Source organism: Vulpes lagopus, chromosome 2 (genome assembly GCF_018345385.1).
Source record: "Vulpes lagopus strain Blue_001 chromosome 2, ASM1834538v1, whole genome shotgun sequence".
Classification (NCBI taxonomy): domain Eukaryota; kingdom Metazoa; phylum Chordata; class Mammalia; order Carnivora; family Canidae; genus Vulpes; species Vulpes lagopus.
The window spans coordinates 167238054-167260684 of NC_054825.1; the positions used below are offsets into that span (position 1 = coordinate 167238054).

The 22631-nt window shown below is 50.5% G+C and overlaps 1 protein-coding gene across 1 annotated transcript; it reads right to left on the bottom strand.

The window, feature by feature from the left end:
* Positions 1 to 1745: 1745 nt before the first annotated feature.
* Positions 1746 to 22512, bottom strand: CEACAM19 (CEA cell adhesion molecule 19). Its single transcript, XM_041734488.1, has 8 exons — positions 22491 to 22512; positions 18308 to 18523; positions 5574 to 5724; positions 4363 to 4409; positions 3440 to 3524; positions 2981 to 3002; positions 2495 to 2539; positions 1746 to 1799 (listed from the first exon to the last, which is right to left on the bottom strand). Exons 1-8 carry the CDS (start codon positions 22510 to 22512, stop codon positions 1746 to 1748), a joined length of 642 nt encoding a protein of 213 aa, XP_041590422.1.
* Positions 22513 to 22631: the final 119 nt, after the last annotated feature.

Sequence of the window (22631 nt, forward strand, 5' to 3'; positions counted from 1 at the left end):
CCAATCTCCACCTCCTTTCTTACAGCTCCTTCTCTGACTCTCTCTCCTCCTGGGTCCCTTTCAGAAGGCCCCTTGTGATTATATTTCAGGCCCAGTGAGATCGTCCAGGATCATGGATAACCATCTCAGGATCCCATCTCAGGATCCTTAACCCAGTCATACCTGCCAAGGCCCTTTGGCCATGTAAGGCAACATTCACAGGGCATTAGCACATAGACAACTTTATTCAGCCTACGACATGGTCTTTTTTTCAGCCCCCAGAGCAAAAGCGACAGTCTGCTGTGCCTTACATGGGGGGGCCCTGTGCCCTGCACTATCTGCTGCTCCTCATCTCCCTGAGCTCACCCTCATTCTATTCCTTTTCTTTCCTCTTCTCCCACCACCCTGGCCTCTTTGCTGCTCCTTGAACTCCCCAGGCACACTCCTACCTCAGGGCCTTTGCACTTGCTGCTTCCTCTGCCTGGAATGCTCTCCCTCCAGATCCCTACATTCCTCTCTTTCCTCCTTTAGGTCTTTGCTGATCGTCACCTTCTCTTCAAGGCCTTCTCTGACCTTCCTATTTAAAAATCACAGTCCCGGGGATCCCTGGGTGGCGCAGCGGTTTGGCGCCTGCCTTTGGCCCAGGGCGCGATCCTGGAGATCCGGGATCGAATCCCACATCGGGCTCCCGGTGCATGGAGCCTGCTTCTCCCTCTGCCTGTGTCTCTGCCTCTCTCTCTCTCTCTGTGACTATCATAAATAAATAAATTAATTAAATAAAAAAAAATAAAATCACAGTCCCTCCACACTCCCAACCCTCTTCTCTCCTCATTTCCCCTTCTCTTCTTATCACCATCCAGCACACCACGCATATTAGTTACTTTGCTGACTCTCTCCTCCGCCATAGCGCCCCTCTAGGAGAATAGAAGTTTTTGTCTGTTTTGTTTCCTCCCAAAGCCGCAGAGTCCAGAACTGTGCATAGCACACAGTCTGTTTATTGTTGAATGAGTGATTAAATTAAGGGGCTACAGATGGGGCTTACATTTGGGACCGGGGTTTTGGGTGGCGTTAGGGAAGAGAACCGGGGCCTGAGGGCCTTGGTAAGATTCAGGGTCCCAGGCAATAGGCAGAAACTGGCCACAGGTTCTGAGAGACCAGATCTCGAGAGGGACTGGATTGGCCCTGCTGGAGCAGGTAAGGGGTCCGACAGCTGTGGCAACCGGCCAGTTCTGCATCGGGGGCCACAGGCCTGGAAGGCCAGCTGTCCCTGCCATATGCCTTATTGTTTGGGGCTGTGTGGCCGGGGACTGCCTTGACCCCAGCGGAAGGAGCTCCTAGGACAACCAGGGAGCAGGAGTGGGATGTTGTAGGCCAACAGCAGCCCAGCAAGTAGGAGCCTGTGAGGTCTGGCTTGAGGCAGGCCTGAGTCCACATTCCTCACCCCCAAACATCCAGTGTGTGTGAGGATCCTTGGGTTAGGAGAAGGCAAGAGCCTGCCTTTCCCAGGCACATGGCCCAGGCCAGGTTGCTAGACAGACCAGCCTTGAGAGCAGGTTATAAACTCAGAGGGTCAGAGAGGAGCTGGGCCCATCATGATCTCTTGCCCCCCCATGCCCCCTGCCTGATGCCATACTGAGTCTTCATTTGAGTCGGCCCCACAGCTGTGGTGGCCTGGTCCTGTGGGGTCTGTGGTGTGGCTTTTCTGTGGGCACCAGGCCCCCAGGGGAGGGCTGAGGCTTTCGCACTTTCAGGGGCCTGGGACCTCTTCAGGGGGTTGGCGTGAGCTGGCAGTAGGGGGCAGGGTCGGGGTTCAGCAGGTCCTGGAGGGGAGAAAAAGAGAGGGATCGTGGGTGGGGGTCAGAGTCGGGGTCGGGGGAGCCAGGCGGAGCCTGAGGCACATGGGGAGAACACAGCTGGAAAGAGGGAAGAGCAAGAAGGAGAGAGGTGTGCAGAGGCAGGAGGCACCAGGCCCTGGAGACCCAGAGAAAGGGGTGGGCACGGAATGACAGAGATGAAGAGACAGGAGGGACAGGGGCAGAGAAAAGGAGAGAGGGACAGAGAGAGAGAGAGAGAGAGAGAGAGAGAAAAGGACATAGGGAGCCAGAGAATGACAGCAAGAGTGGGAGCCATCCTGAGAGGTGTAGAGACATGTACAGAGAAATGTAGAGAGACACATGGACACAGAGATCTAGGGGTGGACGGGAGGGGACAGAGAAGGGCTGGGGCCCAGGCCCAGGAATAGGCCCCTTAAGGGGGGTCGACTTGGGCCCTGACCTGTGGTGTGACCCTGGGCACCACCCTTCCCTCTCCCAGCTTCATTTCCTCCTGCGCAAATTCGCAGTCTTAGAATCCTTCTAAGAAGGAGGGAAGTGTAACCCCAGGAAGGGAGGGGCTGGACTGTGTTCCGGGGAGCTAGAGACTTGAGAGCAGGTGGCAATTAGGTGAGGATGGCCCCGCCCCCCTGGCCCATTGTCAGGAGCCGCCCTTCCCCCAACCCCCCTTCCCAGCTCCACACCTGGTAGGGGTGGTTCTCTGGCTCCGGCTGCTGCTGGGGCAGGGGCTGCAAGGGAAGAGCACCGGTGAGCCGGTGAGCCGGGCCCTGGCACTCCCACACCCTCCAACCTTTGACCTTGGGTGTTAGGCCCGACCTGGATTCCAAATCCGCCTTGCCCCTTCCTGGGTGTCCTGACTATGACGGCCTTCACACCCCGCCTCCCGTCCACACCTGTGGCTCCACGCTTTTAGTTTAGGCTTTTGACATTTTTCCTCTTATTCAATTGAATTATTCGTCTTCTACTTTTTTTTTTTTAGATTTTATTTATTTATTCATGAGAGACACACAGAGAAAGAGAGAGAGAGGCGGAGACACAGGCAGAGGGAGAAGCAGGCTCCATGCAGGGAGCCCGAGTTGGGACTCGATCCCAGGGCTTCAGGATTACACTCTATGGCTAAGCCACCGGGGCCTCCCAGTAGAATTCTTCTTCTTATCATCCCTTCCCACCCGTATCCGCCCCATGGAGAAACTACAGACAAGCGGAAGAGGGAAAATAGAGCCCTCCCCACCCCCACCCCCAGCCTCCATGCCCCAGAGACAAAGGCTCTATGTTGTGTCTTCCCAGATTCTCTTCCTGTTGGCTTTAAAGTAGGGAGCATCCCGGGGACACCCGGGTTGCTCAGTCGGTTGGGCATCTGCCTTCAGCTCAGCTCATGATCTCAGGGTCCTGGGATCAAGCCCCGCATGGGGCTCGGTGCTCAGCCTGTGTCTGCTTCTCCCTCTCTATGCCGCTCTGCCTACTTGTGCTCTCTCTCTCTCTCTCAAATAAATAAGTAAAATCTTAAAAAAAAAAGTAGGGAGCATCCCACAGAGTCGTGTTCTTGCAGTGGGGGACAAGGTGCCAGGCACCACAGTGAACCCCCAGGGGAGCCACCAGGGGGCTTTGGGGGACAGGTGGGGGCTCACCATGGTGTTGTTCGTGGACGCTGTGCCCCCGGGGGGGACACCAGGTGGGTCGGAGACGGCATCACCTCATAGATGTGCTGGTCACCTGAAGCAGGGGACAAGGGAGGAAGTGGCTGGCAGGTCCCACAGGCCCCTGCTGGCTGCTGTCAGCGCTCATTTACTCAGCTAACACTTGTGCAAATCCCTGTCTTGCCCAGCCCTGTGCTGGGGACCCTGCCCTCCTGGGGCTCCCAGTCCAGTGGGGGAGACACATCTGTCCCCAGATAGGGATAACCCAGAGTGGGTAGGGGTGAGTGGGGGAGCCCTGAGGGTTCCCGGAAGGGTGATCAGGGAGGACTTCCTGGAGGAGGGGACAGCCAAGACTGGAAAGAGAAGTGAGAGCTATGCAAAAGCAGGCGTGAGTGGCTGGAGGGAGATAGCCTGCCATGGCTGAGGAGCTGTGACACGTTTGGCCTGTCCGGATTTTATATATATATATATATTCAATTTGTTTTATATTGTTTTGCTTTTAAGGGCAGGAATGTTACACGTGGGAGATGAAGCCAGGAAAGACAGTGGCGATCAGTTTGCAGGGGTCTGGAGAGGCGTGTAAAGGAGGCTGACCCTGTCCTACGGCCCCTGGGGAGCTATGGAAGGCCTTTGAGCCGAGGAGTGACAGGGTGAGAGTTTTAGAAGCACTCTGCCCGGGGGTGGGGTGGAGGCCAGCCTGGAACCCCGGAGGCCAGCCTGGGCCGGGTGTGGTGCCCCAGGAGTGGAACTGCCAGGACTAGATGTGCCAGCCACTGAGAAGAGGAGGAAAAGCAGGTTTGGGGTGAAGGGATTGGGAGGCCCCCAGCAGAGGAGGGGGAGGGTGTGTGTGGCTGATGGGGTGAAGAGGAAGGAGCCCGGAGGAGGGCCGGTAGCCACCGGGACCCCTGGCTTACCAGCATTGAGGTTGGGGTGCGCCTCTGGCTTCTCTGTGGGTGTCATCCTGAGGACATATGGAGAGAACCAATATTAGGGTAGTAAGAGGCTTGGGCGGGTGTCGGGCGGGTGGAGGGAGACTCAGAGAAGCTGGAAAAGCCCATCAGTCCATCAGAGAGTGAGATGGCCCCTGCTTCAGAGCGAGTTAGGACAAGACCTACCCTATCCCCACCTCTTCTCCCATAATCCCTGGCCCCAGAGTCCTCCCTCAGTTTCCCCATCTGCCGCCATATGCCAGTGAGTAATGTTTCCCTAATGTCACTGTTGATACAGACCATCCAAATGATTCTGGTCTATCCGCCTGTCTCATGATTTCCTTGATATTTCTCTTCGAATCAGCTCATTTGAATACCTTTATTTAAAAAGTACATGACATCACTGCGGCAAATAGGAATAGATTGTCTCCTGGGAAAACAGGCCCCTGCCTCTCTCCTCCATACAGAAGTGGGCACCACCTGATGCCTTTACCTGCCCACCTGTCCACTCTGCTTCTTTGGTAATAACGTCTGTTTTTTTTGGGGGGGGTCAGGTAGGGAACCCCTCCCCACTCTGAATCCATCTAGTCACATGGAGGTGGGTAGGTCCTCTGACTCCAGAGCTGCGCAAATAACCCAGATTTGGCCAATTGGGACATTCGAGCACCTGGCTGCAGTGGTTGGTCCTCATAGGACATGTGATTTGAGTTAAGCTGGGGAGAAGCAGCCCTGGGGCTTTTGCTGGAGGTGTCAGGAGCTAGGTGTGGTCTTCTCTCTGTGGCCACTGAGCTGATGGGATATAAGCCTGGGGCCCCTGGGTGCTATCTTGTTACACCACAAGGGAAGGTCCTACCTGAGAATGAAGCCACCACCGAGAAAGGCAGAGTTGAGAGGTATATGGAAGAGCCTCTTGCCAAAATTGAGTTCCTGGATCCAGCCATACCTGAAGCTCATATAGGACCCCCCAAAAAACCTTTTAATTCTTTGTAAGCCCATTTGAAGGTAGGGTTTCTGCCTCTTGCAGGGCAGATTCTGCCTAATATAGGATAGAAAGATCCTTTTCACTTCAAGAGTTCTGAGTTTTGATGAGATTGTGTATGAGTCGGAGGACATGACTCCCAGAAGAATCAATCAGTGGGATGCAAGAGGTGGGGAAGAAGACAGAGGGACGGAGATAGAGGCTGGGGCCCCTGTACCTGTGGCTCTGGCCCCTCCAGCCTCCTGTTAACTGGAGATGGGCAATGCAGCCGATGAAGAGGGACCCGGCAGCGAGGGACCCAATCATGATGGCAGCCATGATCCCAGCACTCACGGGCAGGTGTATAATGGGCAGCTCCTTATGCTTTTCTGAGGGGTATGAGAGAGAGAGAGAGAGAAGCCTGTGAGATGTCCTGGGAGGGCCTCCCCACGCCCCTCACCCTTGCATCAGTGACTGTCCATAGAGCACTGATGTGCAGTTTCCTGTCCCCAGCCTAGAGCTTTCTCCTGCTTTTCAGAGCTGAGCATCCACCTGTCTAGTTGATTCTGCTGCACATAAAACTCAGCGCCCCCAGATGGAACTCCTTGGCTCTCCCCACCTCAAAATCTCTGCTTCCCTAGGATTTCCTACCATCTTCGGCAAACCTGAAACCTGCTTCCTGACACATCCTCCCACCTCACCCCACCTGCCTGCTTTTTCTCAACTTAGTTGATTGACACCTCCATTCTTTTAGGGATGTCCTCTGTTTTGTGGGGGGACAAAGGATCTTGATGTGTGGGGTTCTCAAACCTGCCAGGTTTGGAACAGAGCCTACCTGACTTCCTACCCCCACCATGAGGACCTCCAGTCTTTCATATCATGCTGAACACCTGTTATATCCCAACCTTTCTTGGCAGCTAAACTTGTAGACTCTGAGGTCAAAATGCTGGGGTACATGGGCAGATGACTCAAACTTGCTGTGCCTCTTCCCATTTGTGAAATGGGGATGATAAGAGTATCTTTAAAAATTTTTTTTTAATTTTTATTTATTTATGATAGTCACAGAGAGAGAGAGGGGCAGAGACACAAGCAGGCTCCATGCACCGGGAGCCCGACATGGGATTCGATCCTGGGTCTCCAGGATCGCGCCCTGGGCCAAAGGCAGGCGCCAAACCGCTGCGCCACCCAGGGTACCCGATGATAAGAGTATCTACCTTGTAGAGTTGTTGTGAAGATTGAATGTGCGCACACACACACACACACACACACACACACTGTTCTTTCAATTATCCAACAAAGTAAGATCTATGCCATTTAAAAGATGAGTAAATGAGGCATGGAGAGGTGAGCTAACCTGCCCAAGGGCTCACACCAGGTGCAATGAATGCTAGGATCACAACTGGGCCACCTGAGCTCCTGAGGACCACTCTGTGTAGCCTCCAAAAGAGGGGCCTGTGTCCCAGGAACCCTTGAAGGATGGGAAGGAACTGTATCAGGCTCTGCGCGAGTGATGACCATCTGTATCAGGCTCTGTGGAGTGTAGACCATCATTTCCAAATGGACTAGAGTGTCACCATATATACATACATACACACATATATATGTATTTGTGTGTGTATATAATTAAATCACTCAATATTCGCCTATTTCATCCATTTCCCTAAAAGTTTATCTGTTAAGAGTGTCCAAAACCCGTTTTAAAATGTATTTTTCTCACTGGGAGGAAGAAGATAGGTTGTGTCTGGGCATATGTGGTCCTTGCCCCCCTGGCCTGGGGAGGTGGCTAAGTCAGGCCCGTTCTGCAGATACACCAAGGCCCAGAGAGGTTGCATGTGGGCAGAAGATAGAAGGCAGGCCCTCTTCTAGACACTGGAACTTAGCAGCTTTCACATCTTCTACCTTTTTAATTAATTAATTAACTAATTAATTAATTTTTAAGTAGCCTCACATGCAACTCTCTTGAGTTCAAGCCCCAGAGATCAAGAATTGCATGCTCTACCGACTGAGCCAGCCAGGCGTCCCCACCTCCTTCCTTTTTGACTTTCACAACAGCAAGTGGAATTCCAGTGGCTTCTGTGAGTGACTCAGGAGGTGGGGGGGGGAGGGCTGAGGCCAGGTCAGCTGACTCAAGGGTTCCCCCAGTTCCTGTCCTCTCCACCCAGGCCCTGTTGCCTCATCTTTTTACAGCATCCAGAGCCCCTTCTCCTGCATCTTCTTGCTCTGGCCCCTGCTGCCCTGTCCACCCATGCAGTTCCATCACCCACAGCTCCCTTCGTCGCTGTCTGGGGCTGCCCAGCCTTTGCCCATGCTGTTCCCTCTGGCTGGCATGCTCTCTCTATATAACTCCTGCTCACTTTTCCACTCCCAGCTCCCTCTGGAAGCCTTCTCTGACAACCCCAGGCCAAGGAGACTCCGGATAGGCATTTCCTTCTTAGCTTACTTGCTTAATTTTTCTTTAATTTTTATTTATTTATGATAGTCACAGAGAGAGAGAGAGAGAGAGAGAGAGAGAGAGAGAGAGAGGCAAAGACATAGGCAGAGGGAGAAGCAGGCTCCATGCACCGGGAGCCCGACGTGGGACTCGATCCCAGGTCTCCAGGATCGTGCCCTGGGCCAAAGGCAGGCGCTAAACCGCTGCGCCACCCAGGGATCCCGCTTACTTGCTTAATTATGCAATTAATTGGTTCATGTTGGTAGATTGGACATGAAAGAGCACTTCAGGGGCACCTGGGTGGCTCAGTCGGTTAAGCGTTGACTCTTTTTTTTTTTTTTTTAAAGAGAGAGAGGCAGAGACATAGGCAGAGGGAGAAGCAAGCGTTGACTGTTGATTTCGACTCAGGTCATGATCTCAGGGTTATGAGATCGAGCCCCTCATTGGGTCTCTTTGCTCAGTGCTGCTTGAAATTCTCTCTCTCTCCCTCTGCCCCTCCCTCTGTTTGCATGCACATGCTTGCTCTCTCTCTCAAATAAATAAATCGAAAGAAAGAAAGAAGAAAGAAAGAAAGAAAGAAAGAAAGAAAGAAAGAAAGAAAGAAAGAGCACTTCAATTACCTCCGTTGTGACCTTAGTCTGTACTTGTTAATTGGTTAAGTTCTTTCCAGCTTGTCTCTTAACTCATGCAAAAGATGCTGTGTGCAAGGCATCCTGTGATGGGAGCGGAAACTACCCCTTCAAGCAGTAGGGACTGCTCTGAGCCAGCAAGAGCCCTCTTGACTGACCCCGAGACAACAATTGAGCTGACCTTTACTGCCCACCTGCACGTATCCACTGACCTTTGTCTCACATCTTCCTTAAGTAAACCTAGATGTATTTTCAGCGCTTTGGAGACAGTCTTCGAGATGCTAGTGTGCTGTCTTCCTGGTGTTGGCCTCACTGAAATAAATAAATCCCTTTGTTTTCCTACCTCTCGTCTCTCTGCCTTTGGATTTTGTCTGCAGAGAGTGGACAAACTTGGTCTGTTTGGGATCTCAGGAGCCAGGTGCTCCTGCACCCCTGTGCCCCAGCTACAGACATGTGGGTGTCTCCTCGCTGGAACCTTCTACCCCTCCACTATGTGAAGCCTCCAGGAGTTCAGGGAGGGATGGATCCTGCCTCCAGCTCTGGGTAGACTCCCTTAGCTTAACAATCCCTTGTCACAGCCACCGCATCAGGAAGGGCAGCCGCTCAGACCTAAACCAGTCAGCGCTCTGCATTCCTTTGGCCTTCCTGATTGGCTCAGGTTGGTCCAAGCAGAGTGAAAGTGAAGCGGTGTGGTCCAGAGGGGGTCGGAGGAAGGGACCCTGGTCTGGAAGCTGTGGGCTTGTGAGCCTTGGGAACCGTAAAGTCATCTTGCTACCCTGAAGGCATTAATCATGCCTCCTTCTCTCTTGGAAAGAGAACCCCGAACTTGAACTGGGCACAAGCCTGCCCCAGATAAAGACATTTCCCAGCCTTCTTTGCACCTCCGTACATGGACAGCTCGTTCAAAGATGCCTTAGAGCACAGTGTTGAACGTTGCTGCTGACATCAGAACCCTGAGCAAGTTCACATACAAAATTCTGTGTCTGAATTTCCCATTTTATAAGGATACGAGTAGTATTGGATTAGGGCTGAGCCTAGCGATCTCATTTTAACTTGATTGCCTCTATAAAGATGGTCTTTCTTTCTTTCTTTCTTTCTTTCTTTCTTTCTTTCTTTCTTTCTTCTTGAGATTTTATTTATTTATTCATGAGACACACACACACACACAGAGGCAGAAACATAAGCAAGAGGGGGAAGCAGGATCTCTGCGGGGAGCCCGATGTGGGACTTGATCCCAGGACTCCAGGATCATGACCTGAGCTGAAGACAAATGCTCAATCACTGAGCCACTCAGGCATCCCTAAAGATGCTATTTCTATTCATCTTTCGATGGACACTGAGACTCCTTCCACAGTTTGGCTATGTGGACATTGCTGCTATAAACATTGGGGTGCAGGTATCTCGGTTTTTCACTGCATCTAAAGATGAATGGATAAAGAAGATGTGGTCTATGTATACAATGGAATATTACTCAGCCATTAGAAAAGACAGATACCCACCATTTGTTTTGACGTGGATGAAACTGGAGGGTATTATGCTGAGTGAAATAAGTCAATTGGAGGACAATCATTATATGCTTTCACTCATACGGCAAATATAAAAAATAGTGAAAGGGATGATAGGGGAAAGGAGAGAAAATGAGCAGGAAAAATTAAAGAGGGTGACAAAACATGAGAGACTCCTAACTCTGGGAAATGAACAAGGGGTAGTGGAGGGTGAGGTGGGCAGGAGGATGGGGTGACTGGGTGACGAGCACTGAGGGGGGCACTTGACGGGATGAGCACTAGGTGTTATACTATATGTTGGCAAATCGAACTCCAATAAAAAATATATATTAAAAAATAAAAGATGCTATTTCTAAATAAGGCTCTATTCTGATGTACTGAGGATCTGGCTGGACTCAGTGCCTCCCAAGCTTGGTTCCTTGCCACCCTGGAGAATATTTGAACTGTTCAGGATCCTTTAATCTACTTTTCTGCTTAAATCAGCTAGAAGCAGTTTCTTTTCCAGTAGCAAGAACCCTGCCTGAATCACACGATCAGGTGTCCTCTTTTTAGAACTTGTTATATTTTCTGACTTTCATCATAAACAGTGAACTTGAAAAGAGGGAGCCTGTGAATCACTGTCTTTTTCAAAGTCGATTGCGACAGGATCTCTTCTGTGATATGATCTTACCGTTCTCTAATGTAGTAGGAGGGTCTAAGACCCCTCCCTGAATCTCGGCTAATCTTAGTGACTCACTTGTAATCCAAAGAATACAATGTACGTGATGCTGCGTGACTCTCAGGGCTAAGTCAGAAGAAGCCATAGAGTTTCTGCTTTGGTCTTTTGGAACACTTGCTTCCCCCCTAAGAACCCAGGCTCTGTGTTGTGAGGAAGCCCAAGCAGTCACACTGGAGAGACCAGCTGACAAAGATCTGATGCATAGCCCCAGCTAAGTTCCCAGCTCACAGTCAGGGTGAGCCTCCACATATCTGCCTGAAGACACTTCTGGATGATTCCAGCTTCTAGCATTTGAGCCAGTCTTAGCCTCTGAGTCTTCTCATTTGAGGCCCCAGACATCATGAAGCAGATAAGCCATCCCTGCTGTGCCCTGTCTGAATTCCTGATCCCAGTAATCATGAACATAATAAAATGGTCATTGTTCTATACCACTGAGTTTGTTCCTTATCAAGAAGTAACCAGAACGGAGCCCCACATCTGATTTCTTCTACGACTGAAAGTTTTCTTTTCGGCTTTTCTCTTTCTGGGCCCTGGGACCATCTATACTCAGTTCTCCCAACAAAGAATCATCTGGGTCTTCTTCCGTGGATCGTATTTCTCCATGTGTATCTTTGATTAGATACAAACACATCTGAGAAAGTGCTTCGAGATGGACGCCTGAGTGGCTCAGTGGTTGGGCGTCTGAACTTTGGCTCAGGTCGTGATCCCGAGGTCCTGGGATCCAGTCTCGTGTTGGGCTCCTTTCGAGGAGTCTGTTTCTCCCTCTGCCTATGTCTCTGCATTTCTGTGTCTCTCATGATTAAAAAAAAATATATATAAAATCTTTTTAAAAAGTGCTTTAAGAGACCACTATACAGTGGACAATGACCAAACTGTATATAAAAATAGAATTCCAGGGACGCCTGAGTGGCTCAGCGGTTGAACATCTAGACACATTTGGCTCAGGTTGTGACCCGGGAGGTCCCGGGATTGAGTCCCTCATTGGGCTCCCCACAGGGAGCCTGCTTCCCCCTCTGCCTGTGTCTCTGTCTCTCTCTCTGTGTCTCTCATGAATAAATAAATAAAATCTTAAAAAAAAAAAAAAGAATTCCAGTCCACAACCTATGGTGAACTGCCAGGAAGACCAGCCTTCTCACAAACAGCTGGTGACGCCAGCCTGCTTTGAGTCAGACTTACAGGGAAGCCAGATTGCTATCTCCAGGGGCAGTCCGGGAAGAGAAACAGTAGCTTCTGTACGAGTTGGCCCTAAGTGGCCAGGACATGATTAATAACCGACTGGTTCCCTAATTTTTGTCCCTGCTTCTAATTTAGGACCGACTAGAGAAAGCCAAATAGGCACCCCACCTAGCTTCCCCGTGACAACAACCTCCAATCAGGAGGAGCTGAAGACAGCTGAAGTCTTCTCTTTCTTCCACTAGGAAGCTCCTCCAACCCCCCCCCCTCCCCCCGCCTTTGAGTCTCTGCCTAAATGCAAGTGATAGGGGTTGGTTGACTCCCTTATTACAGCAGGCTCTGAATAAATAGCCTTTGCTTTTCTCTTTTTTTAAAAAAATTTCTTTTTATTGGAGTTCAATTTGCCAACATATAGCATAACACCTTTGCTTTTCTCATTGCCAGCGCTGGACTTGGTTGATTTCCACGGCCTCAAAAGCAGCAACTTCGCTTGGATTTCCCAGTCGGTCCTCACAATGATCCATGGCGGGAAGGGCAATTGCCCTCATTTTACAGCTACTTTGGGGAACAAATTCGGAAAACTTTGGCCATTTGACTAGAGGTCACATAAATCCCGACACCAGCCAGTTAGTCCTCGATGGTGGTTGTTCATGATGAAGCAGAATAAGGTCCGAAAAGTGTGGACTCCGGAGCCCGCCAGCCTGGGTTCAAGTCCTGCATCTGCTGCCCCTTAGCTGAGTGATCTGTGCAAGTCACCTAACTGCTCTGGGCCTCAGTTTCTCCATCTGTGGGATGGGAATCATCTTGCGGTGGCAGGGAAGACTCAAAGGAGAAATCCATGTGAAGCACCCGGCATGTGTTCGGTGAAGGGGAGCTGGGCTCTGTAATGAACTTCCTGGGGTCAGAGGGCCTGGGGGGCTTGGAGAAGCCTGTGCCAGGGTTGCTTGAAGGCCCCGAGTCCCCACGACTGGGTTTACAGGGGGAAGGGACATGAGCTGGCTATGACTGTTATCCCTCTCTGGTTTCGAGCCTGCTTTAGGCTCCCTACTGGCTGTGGGACCTTGGGCAGCTGACTCCATCTCCCTGAGCCTCTTTCCTCTTTGGTATGCTGGGCACCTAGGTGTCCTAGGCCTTTCTTGTGTGTTCAGTCTGCCTGGAGCCTCTGAATCCTCTACTTGGGGAGCCCTGCCAGAGACTCGCTTTCTTTGCTTCTTTTTCTCTCGGGCACTGTCCGGTGACCCAGTCCCTGATCGGGGACACGCCTGCCAACATAGAAACCCCACAAGGGCAGAGATCTGTCTGTTGCTTCCGTAAACTCAGTGCCTGGCACACAGGAGATACTCAATAGATGTTTGTTGAATGAGTGCAGCTCCCCCACCACTTTTTTAAAAAAAGATTTTATTTATTTATTCATGAGAAACACACACAGAGAGAGGCAGAGACATAGGCAGAGGGAGAAGCAGGCTCCCTGCGGGGACCCTGACATGGGACTCGATCCCAGGAGCCCGGGATCATGCCCTGGGCTGAAGGCAGACACTCAAGACCACTGAGCCACCCAGGGGACCCTGAATGCAGCTTTCCAGTGTCCCCTTCTATCTGAGCCACTAAAGGCCACACCCCTCATGATTAAGAGAGGTAAAGTGTGGGAATTACCCAGGGCACAAGACAAGCTCCCAGCCATGTCCACCCCCCACCCCAAGCCAGGGGCTGGATTTAGGGCCACAGCGGTCCTTAAATAGAAATGCCCTGGCTGCTGAGGTGACCCCTCCTGACGTGAGGACCCACCCCAGCCTATGCCTCATCCCCTCTGCCTTTTCCTTTGCTCTTCCTTTTGCTGAATCATTTTGCTTCCTTGCTGTTTGTGTTCAGCCTTCTGGAAGCTAAGGCATTTCCCAGGAGGGAGTGGATTCTACCGGGGCTGAGAAAAAGCCAGGTGGCAGAGGGCCAGGAACATGGACTCAGACACAGCTGGGGCCTTGGTTCCTGCCCCAGCCGCATGGTGGTGGGCCTCTGCGTCTCTTTGCCCCTCTGTAAAACGGGGATCATCCCAGGGCCCAACAGGGTTCCTGTGGCAGTGGGAATGAAGCGTGGTCAGCAAAGCGCTCAGCTGACAGGTGCCTCATACAGTAAGTGCTCACAGAGGGGAGATGGAATTACAAGTATTTACGCAGTACCTAATGTGTGCTAAGCACTGCTCTGCGCTAGGGGATTAGCAGTGACCAAAACCATAATAGATAAAAATGTTATGATTATTATGGAGAGAGCAAGTGTTGAATTCTTCATCTTCCCCATCCTAATCCCCTGGCCTTGGGCTCCCCATCATCTTGTTTGTCCAACTTGATTCCATGCCCATGGACAAGGTGTGGACCCTTTACTCAAGGGGAAGGAAGCTATAGACCAGGCTGCAACCAGATGATGATGATGATGATGATGATGATGATGATGATGATGATTTATAAAGATTTTATTTATTCATTTATTTGAGAGAGAGGGAGAGCGCATAAGAGAGAATATGAGCAGGGGTGACGGAGGGGAGGGAAGCAGGGGTAGAGGGAGAAGCAGACACCCTGCTGAGCGTGGAGCCCAATTCGGGGCTTGATCCCACAACCCCTAGCTCATGACCTGAGCCAAAACCACCGACTGAGCCACCCAGGCACCTCAGACCAACCAGAATTCTATCTTGGTCTGTCTGTCTCTCTGTTCAGCTTTTTCTCTTCCTACCTCTGCCTTTTGCAAGAGGAGATTCAGAATCTGCAAAGAAGCCTGCGCTGTCACTCAGTTAGGGTCTGGCAGGAAACCCTGGCCGCAAAGAGGAGAATGGAGCTCCTGAGCAGAGATGAGGCCAGAGATGGCACCCCCAGGAGGAGGAGGGAGCCCTTGCGTTTTGGACAACTATTTCCCACCAGCTCTGCTGGGCTCCCCACCCATTCATTTATTCAACAGTGTGTCTGGCCCTGTTCTAGGCTCCAAGGAAACAGCTGTGAACCCAGGGCTCCTGGAGCCGACATCCTGGGGGCTACCCTGGGGCCCTACAAGGCTCCCTACACCGTGAGGCAGTTGCAGAGAGCTTCTGTCCTTACAACCCGAGCCTCGGTTTGAATACATCCTGCTGCACTGGCCTCCGAGGATGCCCCTCCTGCTCTCCTGCCTCAGTCATGCTGGGCCCCTGCCAGCTCAGTTCATGAGCCCTGCAGCTTCCTGCAGGCCCTTTGCACAGACCAAACCCTCTGCCCAAACACCTCCCAAAGCTCCTTTCCCCTCTGCTTGGAACTGCCGGTCATCATCCAAGCTTTGTTGAAGGACTGCCTTCCCAGGGCAACCTCCCTGCTACCCCCAGTTACACTCTCATCATCTCTCTGTGTGCCTTTCCTTCATGGTCCCTGCACTGATCATAGTGATCTGTTGTGTGTGTGATTATTCATTAATATCTATCTCTCCTGCCAGGCTGTGAGCCCCTGCAGGGTAGGGCCAGGGCTGCCTCGGCCTGCACTGTGTCCCCAGCACTGCCCAGTATAATCCAGACACAGAGGTGGCCTTGAGGAAGAGGGACTTGGGGGAAGCTTTGGTGAAGGGATGGGTGAATGAGCAGCTCCGCATCTGCAGAGGCAGCTACGTGTCTCATTCAGGCGGCCCTGCACTTGAATCCCAACCCTGTCACTGATTCGATGACTGGATGCCTAATAGTTGGGGCATGCCTTTTTCCACCTGAGCCTCCGCTTCTTTCTGGATAGACAAGATTCAGCCCATACTTAACCGTGGCTGGGTTAAACTGTGAATCAGATCAGTCCTCTGCTTTAAACCCCCGAGTGGCTTCTTTCAATCTCTCCACAACCGACGGTCCAAGCCTGGCCTGTGTGCCTCGCGGACCTCAACTCCTAACGCCCAACTTGCTCACTGCCTTATAGCCATGGCATCCTTCTGTCCATATGCTTTGAACACACCAAGCTAGTCTTGCCTCGGGGCCTTTGCACTTGCTGTTCCCTCTGTGAGGAACTCTATCCCCTAGAAATCTGTAGGGCTCCCTTCCTTTCCTCTGCTCAAATGTCACTTTTTTGGCAAGGCCTCTATGATGACCTTCCATTCATTCCAGGTCACATTACCCTGTTTAATTTTTTTAAAAAGATTTTATTCATTTATTCATGAGAGACTCAGGGGGGCAGAGAGAGAGAGAGAGAGAGAGAGAGAGAGAGAGAGAGGCAGGGACACAGGCAGAGGGAGAAGCAGGCTCCACGCAAGGAGCCCGATGTGGGACTCAATCCAGGGACCCTGGGATCATGCCCTGGGCTGAAGGCAGGTGCCAAACCGCTGAGCCACCCAGGGATCCCCCTAATTTTTTTTTATTGGACAAGTCATAACTTCTCTGTGCCTTAGTTTCCTCATCCATAAAATGAGTCCAATAATATCACCTACCTTACAGGACTGCAGTGAGGATTAAATGAATTATACATACAGTGGGCATATAATAGGCACCAAATAGTATTAGCTATAACTATTATTGTTAATGTCTCTGAAATATGATCTTATTTTATTATTTACCTGCACATTATCAGCATCCCACATATGAAAGAAGGCAAGGAGATCCCCCCCCCCCTTTTTCTCTGCTTTGAGAGGAAATGATTAAGCTCCCAGACTCTGCCATTGTGACTTTGTGCGATCAAATCCCTGGTCTACTCCACTCTGCCTCAGTTTCCTCAACTGTAAAATGAAGACAATAATGGTACCTGCCTCATGGAGTTTTTGGTTTTGAAAGGTTTCACTCAGGGGCACTTGGGTGGTTCAGTCAGTTAAGTGTCTGACTCTTGATTTCAGCTCAGGTCATGATGATCTCAGGGTTGTGAGATTGAGCCTCAAATCAGGCCTCACACTCAGGGTGGGATCTGCTTGAGATTTCTCCTTTCCCCCTCCCTCTAGCCTTCCCTCCACTCTCTCTGTTCAAAAAAAAAAAAAAAAAAAAAGAGAGAGAGAGAGAGAAAGTTTTCGTTCATTTCTTTATTCAACAAACATTAACTGAGAACCCACTGTGTCCACCCGCTGCTGTGGTAGATGTCGGATGATAAAAGGACAAGTATGTTTTCACTCTCTTGCTTTGAAGAATTACTCTCCTCATGAGACATGTTTGGAATGTGACACATCGGAGCACATTATGAAAATCACAGAGGTAATGAGATGACCAGAGTCCTCTGGGGACACAGATGGTTAATGACCAAGTCTGCCTGCGAGAGTTGAGAAGTTATTTTATTCCTCTAGCTCTATTGAGATGTAAATGGCATATCACATTTCATAGGGTTTTTAAATTTAATTTAATTTTAAAGATTTTATTTATTTATTTGGGGGGGGCGAGAGCATACACGCACAAGGCAGGGGAGAGGCAGAGGGAGAAGGAGAAGCAGACCTCCTGCTGAGCAGGGAGCCCAATGTGGGGCTTGATCCCAGGACCCCAAGGTCATAACCTGAGCTGATGTCTGACGCTTAACCGACTGAGCCACCCAGGTACCTCTCATTTAAATTTTTTTTATTATTTATTTATAATAGTCACAGAGAGAGAGAGAGAGAGAGAGAGAGGCAGAGACATAGGCAGAGGGAGAAGCAGGCTCCATGCAGGACCCGACGTGGGACTCCATCCCCGGTCTTCAGGGTCACGCCCCAGGCCGCAGGCGGCGCCAAACCGCTGCGCCACTGGGGCTGCCCCCTCTCATTTAATTTTAATATTTATTTATTTTTAAGTAAGCTCTATACCCAGTGTGGGGCTCAAACTCACGACCCAGAGACCAAGAGTCACATGCTCTTCTGACTGATGTCCCTCACCTGTTTGTTTGTTTGTTTTTTAAGATACACATGAATTAATATAGGGCAGTGGTTCTCAACTGAGGGTGACATTTGGCAATGTCTGGAGACAATTTTGGTTGTCCCAACTGGGTGAATGCTACTGGCATCTAGTGGGTAGAGGCCAGGGATGCTGCTAAATATCCTACAGTGCCCAGAACAGTCCCCACCTACACGGAATTAGCCAGTCTAAGATGTTAATGGTGCCCAGGTTGAGAAGCTATGTTCTGGAGAGCGTGTGCCCAAGTAACAAATACCCAAGAAAGGGCAGCTGCTATTATCCATCACCCTATGTCTAGCACTTGGCCCAGAGTGGATTTATCAATAAATACTTGACTTAATGGACTTGAAGACAGAAATGCAGTGTAACACTTAGGCCCATGCACACAGTGGGAGCTCGATCAGTATTTCGTTAATTAATGCCCGTGAGCAGTAAATGAGATGGTGCATTCTCCAGGGTCTGGCTCAGTGTCTGGCACAAGGTTGGCACTCAATGGATATTTTGTCAGTTGATGTATGTGAGGATACACACAATATCTTCAGGGTCTGGCACCCAGGAGGTGCTCCATCAGTTTGTGTTGAATGGATGAATGAGAGAATCAAAGGAGGTTGTATTTGCACAGGTCCTGGCCTGTGGTAGCCACCAGGGTGCATTAGCCTAATCCACCCCTCCCTCAGCGGCACAACACTCACTGGCCACCTGGACCTCAGTCTTGGCCCTCATGATCCAGGCAGGATTGATGGTGACAGCTACCTGGTAGGTGCCACTGTCGGTGGGCTGGACACGATGCAGCAGCATGGAGCCATTGGGGAAGCCAACGATGTCATGCTGTCCTGTGGCACTGCCATCCCTCTGGGGCTGCTGGAGATCGGGGAAGTAGGTGAATAACATCGTGCCACCGTTGGTCCCTGCAGATAGGCCCAACACAACTGCCTCATCCAACGTCTACCACACATACGGTGCCCATTTCACAGATGAGGAAACTAAAGCTCAAGGAAGGAATCAGGTCTACTAGTAGGTGGCCATTCATTCACCCCAATATTCATCCCAGCACCCACTCCCTGTGCCCAGCACTGTGCTGAGTGGTGCTGCAGACACAGTGGTGATTGAGACACCTCTTGCTTTGTCCTCAGTCCCCAGCGGGGCTCACAGTTCTGTGTCTGTGTTGGGGGGAGCAGACCCATCCCCAAGCAATGATGATCCAGGGTGATCAGCACTGGGATGGAGGAGCCCAGGGGGGTGGGAGAGCCCAAAGGGGTGCCTCACTCAGCCTGAGGGGCAGGGAGAAGGAGACATCTGAACAGAGACCTGGAGTAGGAGTAGCAATGAGGCAGGCGGTGGGGTGGGAATGGGGTGAGGTTTACCAAGCATTATAACAGCATATGCAAGGCATGGGGCTGAAAATCCTGGCTGAGGGGGCGCCGAGTGGGATGGGAGTAGGCTGGAAAGGAGGGATCCACTGGGATTTTGAGCTGTGTTGGGATAGGGTCTAAGTAATGGAGGGGCCAGGGTTGTGCCAATACTGTAGCTAGTCGTCACATAAGGTGATTGAAATGTACCCTGAAGTTAATTAAAATTCAATGCCTTCAAAATTAGTTTCTCAACCTGGTCACTTTCAAGTAAGTGATCAATTATCCCCTGTGACCAGTGGCTATCACACTGGATAGCGAGCTACAGAATGTTTCCATCACCATCACAGGCGTTTCTATTTGGCAGTGCCCGTGTAGGGACCTGAAGGGGGCAGTGCCAGGTGAGGTTTCTGGATCTGTGGGCAGAACACTAAGTTTGGGGGGGCCATAAGTCAGTGGTAGTTTGCCTGTGTATGTCACCAGGTTGTCGCAGGTGATGGCATCTATCAGACCAGGGTCCCCAGGTTGGAGTGAGAGAGAAATCTGGACGTTGATCCACCTTGCAGGGTGGAGTGGGGGGGTGGTGTGGTCCAGGTGGGCTGAACCATTGCAGAGTCCAAGCACAGCCCTGTGGCGAGCTGGTGAGCCTGACTCTGCCACCACTTGGCTATGGGATCTTGGGAGCAAATGACTTCACCTCTCTGAGGCTTGGCTTCCTCCTCTGTGATGGTGATGGGAACGTTCTTCCTGGGGGAGACAGCTCTGAGTTTGGGCTGCAACAAGATTGCCCAAGCCAGCTTTGTTCCAGTAGGAATTTGGTTGTGCAGCAGGAGTGGAGTTGAGGGTGTCAGGGGGACTCTGATAGATTATCACCACTACCCCCTTAGCAGAGGCTCTGTAAGCAGCACTAGGCAGCGCATAAAGCAAAGCCAGTTATTCTGGATTTTCTGCATGCTGAAGCTTCTCTCTCTCTCTCTCTCTTTCAGTTTGTTTCTTTCAAATAATGACTTTGATTCCTTTTGCATTATTAAAAGTCAAGGTTTAATATGGAAAATTTAGACAGTATGAGCTCAAAAAGAAGAGAGTAACATTCAGTCATCTTCCAACTACCCAGAGAGTCACTGCTAATAAATACCAGAGGTCCAGACTTCTGTTGTCCCTTCTGCAGCCTTCCTCTGGGCTCTTCCCCAACCCCAGAGGACAGGTCCTGAGTGGTCCAAGCCTCCCAAGCAGTCCTCTTCCCTTGGCTAGGGATTGGTTGAGCAGTGGATGACGCTGGCCCACAATGCCCGAGAGGAGGCTGCTGGGGAACTTCACCCGGGACACGTTGGTCTGTTTTTCCAGGTCTGGGTCTGGTTGTGATGGCAGGAATGCAGCAGCCGTCTTGGCACCAAGGATGATGCCAACGAGTGATGGAAAATAGAACAAACAGCAGAGAGCAGAGCTGAACTCCACACATGGTGCCTGGAGTAGAAACAGACAATCCGGTTCCTTGTTTTTAATCTAGGCCTGGGGAGCGGTGGGGAGAGAGGGTGCTCTCTGCTCTTGGAACCTGAAGCATTCTCACCATCACATTTTATAGACTGATGGAGATTCTCTCATTGACTGGCCTCTACCTAGGCTCCCCCGCACACTTCCTATGAGGTCTGAGTTTGGGACTTCTGTGTTCATGTCTGTTTTGTCCAAATTTGGCAAGTATCCTCCTAAGTCAGCTATTGGCCCTTGATAGCACTTGCCCTCCACATCTGATAGGTTCCTCCTCCCCGCTCCCCCTACTCCCCAGGTGATGTCTGGTCATCCTGGCCTGTCTTCAGTAAGAATCTTGTCAGGTTAGGTTAGCCAGGATTCCCCTTACATCTGATTTACCTCTTAGTAATATCCCACCTGTGGCCCCCCACCTGCTCCTTGGTTATAAAGTCCTACTTGCCCTTGCTGTGTTCAGAGCTGAATCTAATCCCCCACCCACTCCCCACAAGATCCCATTGCAATGGCTCTATTGCAATGGCCCCTCCCCTTGAAGAAAGTCTGCCTTATTGTGCTTATAAAGACTCATTAAAGAACTGTTCTCCTTAAAAGTTAGAATACTATTATTTTCTTTAAGATTCACCCATCCTTGGGGCACCTGGGTGGCTCAGTGGGTAATCATCTGCCTTCAGCTCAGGTCATGATCCCAGGATCCAGCCCCACGACAGGCTCCCTACTCAGCGGGGAGTCTGCTTCTCCCTCCCCTCCCCACCCATGCTCATGCTCTCTCTCTCTCACACAAAAATAAATAAATAAAAATCTTCAAAAAAAAAAATTCACCCATCCTTCACTTCATGAATTTAATTGGTTCTTAAAAATTCGGCTCCTAAGAGCTGGGAAACATTTTTTTTTTCTATAAAAATTTTTAAAGTTTTTTTCTCTTATTTTAGTAAAACTAACATATAAAATCAATCATTTTGGGGCACCTTGGTGGCTCAGTGGTTGAGCGTGCCTTTGGCTCAGGTCATGATCCTGTGGCCCTGGGATCAAGTCCTGCATGGGGCTCCCTACAGGGAGCCCACTTCTCCCTCTGCCTGTGTCTCTGCCTCTCTCTTTGTATCTCTCATGAATAAATAAATACAATCTTTTAAAAAATTTAAAAAAATAAAAATTGATCATTTTAACCATTTATTTTTTGATAATTTTAACCATTATATTATATTATATTACTTATTTTTTTTAATTTTTTATTTATTTATGATAGTCACAGAGAGAGAGAGAGGCAGAGACACAGGCGGAGGGAGAAGCAGGCTCCATGCACCGGGAGCCTGATGTGGGATTCGATCCTGGGTCTCCAGGATCGCGCCCTGGGCCAAAGGCAGGCGCCAAACCGCTGCGCCACCCAGGGATCCCTATATTACTTATTTGAAACAGAGAGGGAGAGGGAGAGAATCCTCAAGCAGATTCCATGCTCAGCGTGGAAACCGACACAGGGCTCCATTCACGGCCCTGAGATCATGACATGAGCCAAAAATCAGGAGTCAGACACTCAACGGACTGAGCAACCGACTGAGCCACCCAGGCGCCCCTCATTTTAACCAATTTGAAATGTGCAGCTCAGTGGCATTTAATACATTACAGTGCTGTGCAACCATCACCACTATTTCCAGAACGTTTTTTCAATCGTGCCAAAGGGAAACCTTGAACCCATTAAGTGGTCCTTCACTGTCACCTCCTTCCTTCAGGCCTTGGACAACACTGATGGCTTTTCTGCCTCTATGGATTTGCCTACGCCGGACATTTCCTGCAAACGGAATCCTACACTATATGGCCTTTTGAGCATTGGCTCAGAACTCCTTTTCCTCCCAGTAGGAGCAGAGTCAGCTGAGGGAGGGTTTGGGGCTATGTTAGGCTCTCCATCAGACACTGTCCCCTTCCTTCTCCAATATTGATCATCGGGTTTTTTCTCAATTTTATGTGAAGTTTTTCTGACTCCTATACCAAAATTCTGGGTCTGCTCTCCACTCCTGGCTCTTGTGGAATTCACAGATGCTCCCCCCACCGAAACCAGTGGTCACATCCATCATTGCCCAGCGCAGAGGCTTCTAGGAAGGACCATTTATAGTAACTATCACAACAGCAGGGGCACATACTCTTTGATTAGCAATTTCACCTCTGGAAGTATGTCCTACACTCATGTGTC